At 36.9% G+C, this 13,356-nt stretch overlaps 1 protein-coding gene across 1 annotated transcript in view; it reads left to right on the top strand.

Moving 5' to 3' along the window:
• NR3C2 (nuclear receptor subfamily 3 group C member 2) overlaps positions 1–13,356 on the top strand; it is a 337,320-nt gene that overhangs the window by 233,447 nt on the left and 90,517 nt on the right. Inside the window, 1 exon segment of the mRNA XM_047717601.1 lies at positions 3,957–4,073. Coding sequence (XP_047573557.1) covers positions 3,957–4,073 — 117 coding nt within the window.

Here is a 13,356-nt window from a genome sequence, read left to right as displayed (position 1 = left end):
GGAATATAGGCCCTCAAGGAGAGACCTGTTCAAAGGTGAATGTTGTCTGGGGTGATTGTCTTTTTTCAAGAGTCCATTTTCTTCCAGTTTCTTCCTTTTTGTTGCTCCCCAGTGCCTTCAAATCTTTCTCTCCTTTTGTGGACAGTTTATAATTGTTATCTGTAGGAGGTTTATCTGATTCAAGCTGTTCTGCCACTACCAGAACTGGAATTCTCCCCATAATGGACATGTAATTTGAATGAGAAATCTTTGTTTCCTTTATCACCAAGATTCTTTTTAACTACAGGATTATTTCTGTTGCTATATAGTCTGACAAAATATATAGCTACTAATTTGCATAGAGGCCATCTTTGAGAACTTTCAAGTAGACTGTTAATAGTGTTCCCTATTTCCATTCTATTTGGTATATCAATTTAAGATTAATGTTTCTAAAACACAGCTCTGAACTCAACACATTGCAAGCAAGAATCTTCAGTGATATCCCATCACCTGCTGAATAAAATCTGAGTGTTTAGTTTGTCATCCAAAGTCTCCACCGTCTGGTCCCCAGCATTCTGGTTGTCTGCCCTTCTAATGAAGGGCATCATAGAAAATCGTTTACCTGAAAATGCCTGGGATTTGACTTACTCAGGATTAGCAATCTTAATACCAGGAGAACACAGTGTTTAAATAAGACATATTAAAGTTTTTTAGATCTTCTAGATGCATTCTCTTGTTTTCATTGCGGGTTTTGTTGTTGTTACTTTGGTGTTTTAATATAGCCTGAGGGATGGGACATACATTACTTACTAGTGTAAGGTACGATTTAAATCTTTAATGTTTGCACAACTAAAAATATACATGATGGAAAACTGTGTGAAAACTCTTAAACCCTTACAATGCTCCCATCCTATTTTTGGAAAATGAATTGGTGGCTGTGACCACACTGGTTGGTAGAAACCAGGTATACAATTTCAAATATTGCTGCAGGAAGGAAATTATCCTGTAACCATTATAGTAACATGGATTTTTAAGGTGTCTTCATTTTTTAAGAATCCTTTTTTTTTTTTTTTTTGGAAGTTTCTGTTTTTGAATACCCAAAGAAGAAAATCTTCTAGTGTGTATGGAAGACAGTGGTCATTTCTTATGCATTCTTGTATGCCTGCAATCTAAGAGACTTAGTCACATTTTACTTCACATTGGCAGAAGTGGAAAAGAACCTTAGATTACCCAGCCCCTTATGCAAATGTCTGGCAGCCTTGCACACATAGTAGGTTCCCAGTGAATACTTGCTGAATTAAAACCAATTAAAATTACATTTAGTTTTCTCTTTGGACTTTAAAGTTTGTTCAGTTCAGTGTGAGTCGTAGATAAATCTTTGGTTTTGTGTTCAATTTCACACCATGCAAAAGTCACATAATGCTGGTTGTCACTGGATATACGGACGGATAAAGTGTTCCTCACTCAAATAGTGTTCTTTGCTTCTCAGTTCCAAAGAGCACTTTTAGCCTCCCATTGGACCACCAGTAAATCATATTGCAAGTTGATCTTTAAGACTCTGGCCCTTAATGCACACTGATACTGTCAGCCTTCCTGAATTTTTCCAGTTCCACCATTTGGGGAAGTCACTTTACCAGTGCTAGCATGAGTTTCTTCTTGTGAGCAAATAGCATTAATAATATTGGCCTTCTATATCATAGGGTTGTTGTAAGGCTTAAATAAGATAGTGCTATAATAGGATCTTAAAATTTTATTTTAAAGGTGGTAACCAATTACTTAAGATACTGTAAAGCATCGTGAAACATTATATGAATCAGTTACGGTCTTTACCATGCGTATTGATTGCCTTTGTGTAATTATCTATACTTACTTATATCCACTAAGAGCCTCCGATTTTTTAAAAAGTCATTAGATTATTATAATGGTAGGTTTTCATTTCTTTACTTTGATAGATTTCCCTATTCTAGTACTGTTTATTGTTATTATTACTAAGATTTACCATAATGTTACTGAGAATGTGCTCTAGATTAAATTATTTCAATTACATTAAACAACACACATTATTTTTATTGAGTATTTACTGTAATTTACTTAGTAAGTCTCAACCAAGGGAGCATATAGTCCTAAGCTGAAGGGAGTGCTTTAGATCCTGTTCACTGCTTTATAGCAATCGATGAAATTCCCTCTCTCCTTTCTTTGTCTGCATATTTTCAATGATCCATGACTCAGTCCTCAGACCTCTTCTCTTTCCAGTCTGTGCTCACTCTCCATATGATCTCATCCAGTCTCATGGCTTAAAATAATGACTACACGCTGTTATACCTCCAGCCCAGACCTCTCCCTGACTCCAGACCTGTGTATCTAACTGCCGACTTGGCACGTCCGCTTAGAAACTTCTCAAGCATCTCAAACTTAACATGTCCAGAACTGAATTAGGGTAGTTTCCCATAAACCACATGCTCCTACTGTCTTCCCCATTTCAATTTATGGCAGTTCCATTTTTTCTTAAGGGTTCAGCCCAAGACTCTTAATGCCTCTACCTCCCCTTTTTCTTCTGATCTATCAGCAAATGCTAGCAGTTCTACCTTTAAAATGTATCTGACAACTTCTCACCACTGTCAGTGCTACCACACTGACCTGACCCACAATCATCTCTCCCCTGGATTGTAGTGATAGTCTTCTACCCCTGTTCTTCCTGCATCTGTGTCCATCCATTGAGTCCGTTTTCAACATAACAGCCAGAGTGATCATGCTAAATGTAAATCACATCAAGTCATTTCTCTGCTCAAAGCTTCCCATTGCACTCAAACTAAAAGTCCAAGTCTTAAATATGATCTTTACTATGGCCCAGTATGATCTAACTCACATTAACTCTTTTTCCTTATCTCTTACTTTCCACTCATTCTTTCTGTTCTTTCATACTTGTCTGTTCTTTAAACATGCCAGGTATCCTCCCCAAGATGTCCACATAGTGCCTTCCTTCCTTCAGACCTCTATTTAAAGCATCTTTGAGTAAGTCCTTCCATACTCTTTTTAAAATGCCAGCATCCTCCCACACCTCCACCATGTTATGTGCCCCTTCCCTAGCACTTACAGCTGTCCAGCATTTGTATATTTTACCTAATCACCTTGTCTGTTGACTGTCTCCTCCCAGTTGAATGAAAGTTAATAATAGCAGGGACTTCTGACCATCTCATTCATTCATATTCATTGCTATGTGCCTGGTACCTAGTGGATGTTCTATAAATCTTTTGAAATAAATAAATTAATAATAGCACTAGGCTACAATTTCACATTTTGCTAGTAGATGCCTCTCTCTGAGTATAGTCCCACATCTGAATATTTTAAATTACAGTTTGGTCTACAGTTAAACATTTAACTGTTACAGTTAAAGTTACAGTTAAATATTGTTAGCTATTTATTTATTAATATATAATAAATATTTATTAAATATTATTAACAGTTACAGTTAAACATTTACAGTTATATAATCTGTAAGTCTTCCCACTGAAATCACCTGTGTGTAAATGGTGGGCAGCATAGCAACTCCAGCAACTGCAGGAGAGCTTTCAAACAATCCACTCTGTTGATGCTGTGATGTGTAAATGAAAATTGCACCATTGCCTGAGAGGGATTGGGCAGCTACCAATAATTTCAGTGTGGGGGAGCATGGCTCCATGTATATGAACGTCAGTTGGAAATAAATGCAGTATTAATCTTATCTGTAATCTAAAATCTCACCTGTGTTAAACTGGCCATGCCCATACCTATATTACCTATAAATCTTATTCCTCTTCTATTTTTCTGAAGAAGAAATTTCAGGGCAGGAAAGATGAAGTTTCATATTCTGATTATATTTATTAGTACTTTATATTAGTGTAGTAGTCTTTATTTTGACAGTTTTTTTTTTGTTTTTGTTTTTTGTTTTTGTTTTTGTTTGTTTTTTGTTTTTTTTTTTTTTTTTTTTGGTTATTCAGGGCAACACAACTATTTATGTGCTGGAAGAAATGATTGTATTATTGATAAGATTCGACGGAAGAATTGTCCTGCCTGCAGACTTCAGAAATGTCTTCAAGCTGGAATGAATTTAGGAGGTAAGTTTTGTGTTTTTAGTTCAATAAAAATTGTTAATATGTAACATAACACTGCTAAGCTCTGTATACTCCCAAAATATAAGATAAAACTAACATGGAGCAAAGATTTCTAAAAATCTAATAAGCTTGTGATAAATCATTTTAGTATTTCTTTCTTAGCAGGAGTTTAAAAGAAGTATGTTATGTGGCTATGGTCCTAGTGAAGTTTTCAACCCTGAGTTTGCTAAGGTTTCAAGAACTCAGAACCAAAACAAAAGAAAAATGAATGACTTTTTATATGAAACCATAACTAACAGTTTTTATTACAGTGTCTGTTTAGAAATAAGCCCTGCATGTGATAATATTAGCCAGACAGGAATACATTCTAACTCTAAGAATAAATGTAATAAATGAAGACCTATATGAAAAAACTTAAAAATGTCACAGTAGCCCACCCAAAGATGGGGTTGGAGGGGGGCAGGCTGGAGAGGGATGGTTAAAAGACTTGAACCAAACACAAAAGTATATGATGTCCATGGATGGGAAGATTCAGCCTGCTAAAGGTATCCATTTTCTCTGAATGAATTTATAAATATAACACAATCCTAAAAAAATTACCAACTGATGATTCTAAGTTCCCAAAGAACAGCCAGCAAAATTCTGGAAAGATGAATAATGAGGTCGACTACCTCTACCAGATAGTAAAACATATGATACAACTATAATAATTAAAATGATCTGTTTATTTATTGATTGTAAGACAATAACAGAAATTCAAAAAAATAAATAATATGAGAATTTTGTATATAATAAAGTTGTCATTCCAGATCAGTGGTAAAAGGATAGATTATTCAACAGAAATTATTGTGACAACTGGGAAGCCATCTGGAAAACAAGAAAATTGAGTCTAATCTCATACTACCCACCCAAATAAATTGTAATCTTTCAAAGTTTTAAACTTGGAAATAAAACTGTAGAAGTACTAAAAGAAAAAAAGGATTTTTTTTATACTCTCCAAGTGGAAAAGACCCTTCTAAGTATAAAACTCAGAAGCTATGAAAGAAGAGAATTAAGGAAATCAACACTATTTACAAATCAAATATTACTACAAAGGCAAATAATAAGAAACTGGGGGAAAGTACTGGCAACTTATAGATAATGGGTTTATTTTTTGCATAAAAATCTCCTATAATTCCATAGGAAAAAGAAACCAACTTATTATAAAAATGAGATTAAGGGGTGCTTGGGTGGCTCAGTTGGTTAAGGATCTAGCTCTTGATTTCAGCTCAGGTCATGATCTCAGGGTGGTGAGATCAAGCCCCGCATCAGGCTCTGTGCTGGGTGTGGAACCTGCCTAAGATTTTTCTCTCTCCCTCACCCCCTCCTACCCTCTTCCTGTCCCCTTCTCGGAAAAAAACAAGAAACAAACAAACAAACAAAAAACAGTGAGATTGAACAAAACAAGAATATGAACAGAACATTTGTAGACAAAAGAAATATAATTGGTTCTTGAAACACATGAAGAGATTCTCAATCTAATGGTAACAGAAATGCAAATTAAAAATATGAGTTAAATTTCTTATAAATGCCAAAAATAAAACATTTTTATGATATATTGTTTAATGATATAGAAATAAAGTAAAATTCAATGGTGATCTCTTGCATTTTAGGTGGAAGTATAAGGTAATACAACTCGTATAGAGAGTGATTCAGTTATTTCAGTAAAATGGTAAAGGACATATATCCCTTGACTTAATGAGTCCTAAGTACATTTTTGCAATATAAGAAATGATACATTCATAAGATATCATAATATTGCTGACCATCAGAAATACATTAAATATTCATATGTTCAGGATTGGTTAAATAAATTACAGATCCTCTTCAGACAATAAAGGAAGCTCTCTATGGATTGATCTCCAAAATATTGTTTAGTGAAAAAAATAAGATTGTAGTATAGGATGTTTTGCCTACTACAAGTGATTTAACTCTTTTAGAAAAAGAATATATATTGTATAGAACATTTCTGGAATAGTTTATAAGAAACTGGTAATGCTGGTTGTCTCAGTAGAAAGGAGTGGATAGCTAGGAGACAAGGATAAGAAGGAGAATTATCGTCACTCTATTATCCTCCGTGCCTTTGAATTTTGTATTGTGTTTAATGCGTTGTGTATATACTACCAATTTAAAAGAAATAAAATAATTTGAAAAAGAAATGAGATTTCATTCTTTTTTGCTTTGGTAAATGCAACTGGCCACTAGTCAGGACTTAGGAGTAAACATGGCAGCACACAGAGCAGAGCGACTCTTAGAAATCGGGAGGAGTATGGGCTATGGCCAGTTGAGGCTGCTCATGTCAGAGTGGGGCCAGAAGATGTTACATAACAGCTCAGCTGAGAGACTCATGCTGTTTAAGAGGATGGGTTCTGGAGCCAGACTGCCTGGGTAGGAACCCTTGCCCTACCACTTCCTGACCTTGTAACCTCAAGCAAGTTACCACCTTTCCGTGCAGTGTTTCCTTATTTTCAGCTTGCAGTAATTGGCGTGCTTACCTCATAGGCTGTGATGAGGGTTGACTGAGTCAGTGTGCAGTGAAAAGAAAGTGATCGCTCAGTACATGTCAGTGGTTTGGTGGGTGGTGGCAGTGCTCAATGTGATGTCCATAGCGCTTTCACACATGATTTGAAAGACGTTTTTGCTCCACGTTTTGCTGATAGTAAATCTCAGCCCAGACTGGCTAAGTGACTTGCCAAAAAATGCCACAGCCAGTGACATGATGAACATAGGTCTTCTAGCTCTGGATTCTTGGTCTGGTGCTTCTAGTATACCACACTATTCTCTTGTTCTATTGTCTGAATCAGTGCAAATGCGGCACAAAGATCACCTCCTTAAGCATGTGAGTGAGAACTGGAGAAATTAATCATTTAAGATCTAGATGGCACAAGGGTACAGCCATTGGTTATAAAATAAATTTTAAATCGATTTTGTAAATTCCAAAATCGGAACTTAAGTATACTTGCACCCTACTGAGGTATCTTTTAAAGTGCCTGTATATATATTTTGTACTTTATAAACACCATGAAACTTTAATACATAAATATTATATAAATGTCATGTAATTATACTCTATAAAATATAAGTACTGTTAGTTGTTATAAAAAAATAACAAAATAACCATATTTATAATTCCTACCTTGTAGGGTTTTGTTAAGGGTTAACCAAGCCCATCCATAACCTGTAAAACAGGGTTTCTCAACATCTGCAGTGTTTGACATTTCGGGTCATTTATGGTCGGCACCCCTGCTCTATACCTACTAAATGCCGAGAGCAGTCCCTTCACCCCAGGTGTAACAACCGAGAATGTTTCCAGACTTTGGTAAATGTACCCTGGGTAGCATCAAGCCCCACTGATTTAGCTATAGGAGTAAACTATTGTAAGCACTATTCAATGAGATATTTTCTGCTAAGATATAAACGACAGCAGGGAAAGAATTTTTGTCTGTTGTGTTCATTGCCTTTTCCCCAGTGTCTAGAACAGTGCCTGGCACAAAGTAGGTATTCAGTAGCTATTTGTTGAATGAATGAGTGAATGAATGAATGGCATTTTCGAGGGCTTCTGTGCTCTAAGCATTTTGCTAGGCCTTTTATAGGCGTCATCCTTTTTTAAGCTTCACATTACAATATGTGATACATACTATTAAATCTGTCCATTTTGGAAATGAGTTCACAGAGGCACAGAGAGGTTAAAGAATGGGCCTAAGGCCGCAGAGCCAGGGAACTCAGATCTCGTCCCTGGCATCAAAACCTGTGTCGAGGGCGCCAGGGTGGCTCAGTGGTTTAAGCCACTGCCTTCGGCTCAGGTCATGATCTCAGGGTCCTGGGATCGAGTCCCGCATCGGGCTCTCTGCTCAGCAGGGAGCCTGCTTCCCTCTCTCTCTCTCTCTGCCTGCCTCTCCGTCTACTTGTGATCTCTCTCTGTCAAATAAATAAATAAAATCTTAAAAAAAAAAAAAAAAAACCTGTGTCGAGCATCACTGTGGTTCAACATAGGTCCGCTATTTGTAGATTGGCACTTCTAAAATGGCCCAGATTGTCTATTAATGGCAGCCACAGCATCCTGCTTTTTCATTTGTGTCTGTAATGACCTGTGAGTGGGGTTTGGCACAGGACCTGATCTAGAATTCACGTCGTTTGTCATTGGTTTCTGTATATGCGGCATAGGTTCTGTGGGTTTTGGTATAACATTTTACTAGAGAGAAAGCATACTGTGAATCTTTGTCATTGAAAGTACTAAGTCAAAAACGGGCAGAGTAGAAATTAATATTTATGAAGATACTGTTTTCTTTAGGCTCAAGTTCTAACTTAACCACTTCTGGCTCATAGTTTACATCCTTAACTTCTACTAATTATCCAGTTGCGGTGACATACATTGGAATTTTTTTTCTTTTTCTTCTGTAATTTATTTTGAAGGTTTGCTCTTGGTTTCAATGTGGGCAATAAGAAATGCAAGCATTTTTATTATATTCAAAAAAACATGAATTTTCACCTTTTACCATGAAGCAGTTTTGTAAATTAAAAATGTGAGTTAAATTACAAGCCTGTATCTATACAAGTCCCAGTCTCACTCATGTTCTTAACAGAGCAAGGCTGTCCAGTTTCTTTTGATCCACTCTTCTTCTTTTCTGTCTCTCTTGGGGGATAAGGCAGTTGCCAACCCAGTGTAATATTTGGAAGGCATTTTCTGTTGGTGAGTGACCATGACTCTGGGAACAAAATTAGCCTTCCATCCTAAAGGCTTCAGGAATCCAAAATACTTTAGAACAATTTTTTCCCTATCTTATCAGCTGGTTAGCATGTAATTTTAACCATTGTCCCCATGCTGGCCTCTACCCTAGAGAGTGGGAGGACGGAATAAGAGCAAGTAGATTTTTAGTTCTCAAAAATTAAAGCCACAAAATGTGCCTCTTCCCTTTTCTCTAGATCCACTCCCTCCTTCCTACCACAAGTACTATTCCTTTTCTTTAAAATCCTGCTGAGCTTTAGGCTGCATGCAAAGGAAAATATAGCAGAAGATGTGAGAATGTCAACAGAGAAATTGAAAGGAAAATAACAGCTTTCCTGGCCCCAAGCTGGGCCTGCCACTCTTGCTATAGCCCCTATCAGTAGATCTAAAAAAGTCGTGGTTCCATATGCATGAGAATTTACTGCTTTGCATAGCTTTCTCCAAAGGAATTAATCACTTTTAGTTGCCAGTGTTCTGAAGAGGATGATCTATACAGGTCTTTTAGAGCTTCTCCAAAAATAGATAAAACATAGCATTAACGCCAAGTGGCCCTCAGACTAACAATGAGTGTGTGGGGAGGGGGAAGGTATTTCCAGTTGACTGTACTCTGGCCATAGAATACAGAGGAGGTCTTCAAGATTTTTCTATTCTAGTCCTCCCATTTACAGATGAGGAATTTGGAATCCAAGATCATATCATCAGAGACTTAGAAAATGCAATGTAAGGATTCTGATTCTGTTGACTTTCTCTCTTCCAAAGCACACCCCCCCATTTCATTTTTCATTAACTAGTCTAAGTCCACTTTCACATTCCTTTAATGAAGACTCTAAAATATTAAAATCTTCCTTCCTGTAGCTTTAGAAATTAGACTTTACAAACCACAGGCTATTCCTAACTTGGGTTCCAGTTTACTTCCAGAGCATATCGGCAGCTTTCCTGAACGCCACCCATCACTTTCACTCAGTTCAGCAGGAGCCTTCCTTTGAAGGGTAGCCCTGTCAGGCAAGTCTACTTTTTCCTCTTGGAATGGACCATGCCCCATGCAAAGAGAGGATGTCAGGCACAGGAAGCAACAGTAGACATCCAAGTTGCTTTCTGGAGACAGAGCCAAGGCAGGTCGGTAAAAAACGGAACAAAACATAACTCTAATGCTAGCAGCATTCAAAGAAACATAGAACTCTTGTATCAAGAACTCTTGATGAGAATGGAACCAAAGAGAGGAAAATCTGTAAATTAAAATTCATCCACATAATGCAATATTAGTAAGCCAATAAAATGGCAATGAAAATACATAGCAACACAGAAATTTTTTTTTTAAAAAGTAATGAAAACTTAGTATGCAAAATTATTTAAGTTACTTATTTTGTGATTACAGCTCTATAGGAAAAGACTTGCAGGAGTTGAGAGGTTGGGAGGAGATCATAAGAGTAACAAAAATGGCTGGGTTTGTGAGTACAGTGGATGTAGAAATATAGTGGATATATGAATGGGTATAGTCAAAGTTTTTCTTTTGCCTTTCCAGTTTTTTAATAATATGAGCATGTTTTATAATAAAACTTAAAATAGAATTTACAGGGCGCCTGGGTGGCTCAGTGGATTAAGCCGCTGCCTTCGGCTCAGGTCATGATCTCAGGGTCCTGGGATCGAGTCCCGCATCGGGCTCTCTGCTCAGCAGGGTGCCTGCTTCCCTCTCTCTCTCTCTCTGCCTGCCTCTCCATCTACTTGTGATCTCTCTCTGTCAAATAAATAAATAAAATCTTTAAAAAAAAATAGAATTTACAGTTTTGAACTAAAAAAGAAGGGACACATGAAAATAATACTGCTATTGAGCAGAAAACGCAGAGAATCAGATATACAGATAACCAAAGGAGTTGTCCCTGGACAGGAAGGAGGAAAAAGGAGAAGAGAGATTAGAGACCTCAGTAAATCAATCTACTGCTGTGAAATGCTTTAAAAACCAAAATGGAGAAGTGAGTGAAAAACAAAAGACCCAGAGATGGGAAAATGACAGAGTCATAACTGCCGCGCCAAGCCCAAGGAGAGGAGTCTGTTTACTTGAGGGAAATTGGCTTTACCTGCCAGCGACTTGCTGTAACTAGTTGGCGTGGTCACCTGCAAAACTCACATGCACTGTGGGTCTGGTGAGAGAAATTACAGGATCAACGCCAGTGAAGAGTAGGTTTAATATCTGAAATCCAATAAGAAAAACAATTTTTATATCTTTAAGGGTCTCCCGAGGCAGGATATGCAGTAGTCTGTAAAAGTTTAGAAAGCCCAAGTGTACTGAGTTTTATGAAGAAATACCATTCCTCAGGGTTGTTTTTTTTTTTTCTTTTCAGTTCCTCTTGCTTGTAGACAATAAGAATTTCAGTGGGACTGTTGAACAGTAAACTGGAGGGGAAAATAACACATTTTTATAAATCAGTGAAAGTATGTTTCTTTTTAATCTTCATGTATAAGTTAAGCCGTATTAATTGTCTCAGTAATATAACTTGAATTGAACAACTGGCATTTTTACCCTGCAAAATTTCATGGAGGAAAGTTCAGGATTGATTCCAAAGCAGGCAGAATTTAAAGATTTACTGTATTTCTTCAATTCCAAGGCATTTTCTTCTTTCCAGATTTTAGCTATTATGATTATATAATTTGCAGTCAATATGTGCATTTAATTTTTGTTAGTTTTACAATACTCTTAATTATATTGGGGTCTTATTTTGTGATTGATGACACCTTAGAAGTAGTAGAGGCGTTCAATTCAAAGGTTCATCTGTCCCAAGAATATACACATTTGTAGGGACATACTTGGGCCTTGGCAAGCTTACTAAAGTAGGCTGCTTCCCTTCTGTCTTTTTAAATATATAACCCAGAGATGTTGGAAAAATTCTGCTTGGTATGCAGAGGCCCACTGTTACGTCCATGTTTCCTTTAACTTTTTCTTTTTCTTTTTTTCATTTGTGGTCTCTCCTTGTAGGTTGTCACTACCTCTTATTTAATGGGTGGGAGAGCTTAGTCTTGACCTCTTGGGGCCAGGCTACTTGTCACTGACCACAGTGATCTCCAGAGACCCAGCGTCAGACCTGGCCCTTTGTCCTGCGCAGTGCCTCATGTGTACAGTCTCTCTTTCGGCTGGACTACAGCAGCCTTTCGCACACTCACTGATATTTTCTGCAATACACATTTGTTTTCTAACTCTTTGATAAACTATGGGGAGTTTTGGTTTCAGTTTTGTTTTGTTCCTGGAGCTTCATATTATTACACTCTTTGAAGTTACCTCAGGAGATAGAGTTTTATTTTAAGAAAATTGTTGGTTTCACAATTAGTCTTTGGGAAATACTGAGATATTCTTTGGACACGTCAAGTTTTCAATTTCTAGGGCTTTCTCTTTAATTTTTTCCCCTCTTTTTATGGCTTGTTCTTTTCTCCCTCACTAGGTGCTTTAGCTTACTCATGGTTTTCACTACACTTGTCTCTATGTACTGCCTTCTCTGTCTCTCAGCTTCATTGTCACCTAAGTATCCTGTATTCAAACTTCCCAAGAAAGGATCTGGGCTGATTGGTTGATCCCTACCAGAATGGACCTTCTGGTTGGGTGGGGTCCTCCAGAGGTCTTTGCCTCTGCTGCCCCTACCTTACCTAGTTGGTGTGGCAGGTTATAGACCCCTGGAGCACAACACTTGATGATTTTTGACAAGAAACATTTTGATCCCATTTTTCAGAAAGGAATTGGAAGTATAGATAGCAATCATAGTGTAATAGATTCAGTACAAACTCGTAACAAGGTCATCTGTTAATTGTAGAGAATCCCTTAAATCAGTTAATTTTTTCAACTCTGATTTTTATTCACATGTTATAAGTTATCCATACATTTAAAAGTAAAAAAAGCATTTGTTTTTAGTTAGCAAATTGATAAAGGAAAATAACTTCTCATGCTTCTTGGAACACAACTACTAAGGCTTTATTTTGGAGTTCAAGAATTTTTGACATAGCTACTTTAAAAATACACAACAACAAAAAAAGAACACACATACACACATAAAAAATCTTAACTAAAAAAAGAATCAATGTGTAAAGTATACATTCTCTTGTAGAACATCTCACTCTATACTCCAATTGTTCTCTGTCCCTAAATGACAGTCTCTAGGAGAGAGGATGAGCTCTGGGGTTAAGGAAAGGTAGGGAATAAGGGCTAAGGAAATATTAGAGAAGATGAAACCACTTAAAATCAAGTATCATAGGTTTACCATACTCATTCAACTTAGAATGGGGTGAACAGTCTTTCTAGGTAAAGTCCCCACCTGTTCTGTAGGATTCACTTTACTACCTCAAACACTGGTTTCACGAAGTTAAAATTACTGAACAGGTATGTCCACTAAGGCATGTAACTTAATCTTTTTCCATTTGAAAACCTAGAGACTAATGGTCATCTGTTTGTTGGCTTTCTGAATAAGTATCTTCTCCCCGTATTCATAGTAAAATGTTACGAGTGGGAAGATGGGGAGCGGAAACTAGTTATGTTACAAT

Source organism: Lutra lutra, chromosome 2 (assembly GCF_902655055.1).
Source record: "Lutra lutra chromosome 2, mLutLut1.2, whole genome shotgun sequence".
NCBI lineage: Eukaryota > Metazoa > Chordata > Mammalia > Carnivora > Mustelidae > Lutra > Lutra lutra.
The sequence above is the reverse complement of the archived record's forward strand: the minus strand, read 5'-3'. Positions and strand labels throughout refer to the sequence as shown.